Here is a 1,063-nt window from a genome sequence, read left to right on the forward strand (position 1 = left end):
CCTTCCGTTGCACGATTTGTCGTTACAAGGGCAACACTCTGCGCGGCATGAGAACCCACATTAGAATGCACTTCGAGAAGCGTGGTACAGATCTGCAGGTAAATTTCTTTTTCTTACCTTTAAGCTTCATGTCGCATTCCTTCGGTCAATAATTAATTAATTCTTTCCATCATACAATATGGTTCAAAACGGGTGGCACCCAGTTGGACATGGCTCAATTGGACACGAACCACTCACAGCGCTTGAGACTACAAAGCTCCTAAGCACCGGTCGCTGCGATTGGTGGTGTCCAATCGAGCCGTGGTCAATCGGGATCACCCCCCGAGTAAAGCAAGGGAGATCATTTTTCACAATATTTTTGAAAAATTTTTACAACACATTGCTGAAGTAATTAAAAAAGAATCTATGAAATGTCTCTGCAACATTATATTGCAACGTCGCTGCAAGTTTCCATGCTGCAACGATCAGTATTTTTTGTAGTGGACCAAATTAAATTCTTTCTTTTAGGAAATATTTGGAAGACGCGTCTTTGACCGAGAGATCCTTACGAAACATTCTTTGTCCCAGGAGGAGAATTATATAACATGCGTGCTCGACGACGAGGCGACGCTGCCGACACCGGAACCTGCAGCCGCCACGACGCCAGAGGAGATCCCCGCTGAGGTCCAAGTGAACGGCAAAACGGAAATAAGGAAGAGCCCGCAACCGCCGCCGCTGCCGCCGCCTCCGCCGTCATTGCCACCGTCGCTCACCAGCAAGGTGAAACAAGAGCCCGAGGATACGCCGCCACCGGACGAAAGCCTGGACAGCACCAAGAGCGGGCCGCGCTACTGCCGCTCCTGTGACATCAGCTTCAACTATCTGAGCACCTTCATTGCTCACAAGAAGTTCTACTGCTCGAGTCACGCCGGTGAGGCGAGCAACAACAATAATAACAATAATAATAACAACAACAACGCCAGCGGTCACCCGACGACGCCGCCGACCGGCAGGACCGAGGCGTCGGTGCTCTAAATCTCCGAAGTTCCGCGGACGACATGTCTTCCCCGTTCGTCTCTCTTCC

At 50.2% G+C, this 1,063-nt stretch overlaps 1 protein-coding gene across 1 annotated transcript in view; it reads left to right on the top strand.

The window, feature by feature from the left end:
* The window catches only part of ush (Zinc finger protein ush), a 100,048-nt gene extending 98,985 nt beyond the window's left edge, over positions 1-1,063 (top strand). Inside the window, exons 10-11 of the mRNA XM_018522468.1 lie at positions 1-98; positions 568-1,063. The exon at positions 1-98 is cut by the window's left edge and continues 32 nt beyond it. Coding sequence (XP_018377970.1) covers positions 1-98; positions 568-1,014 — 545 coding nt within the window. The 3' untranslated portion in view covers positions 1,015-1,063. The remainder of the gene's footprint in view (positions 99-567) is intronic.

This window comes from Trachymyrmex cornetzi, unplaced genomic scaffold (genome assembly GCF_001594075.2).
Source record: "Trachymyrmex cornetzi isolate Tcor2-1 unplaced genomic scaffold, Tcor1.1 scaffold133, whole genome shotgun sequence".
In the NCBI taxonomy this organism is placed as follows: Eukaryota; Metazoa; Arthropoda; class Insecta; order Hymenoptera; family Formicidae; genus Trachymyrmex; species Trachymyrmex cornetzi.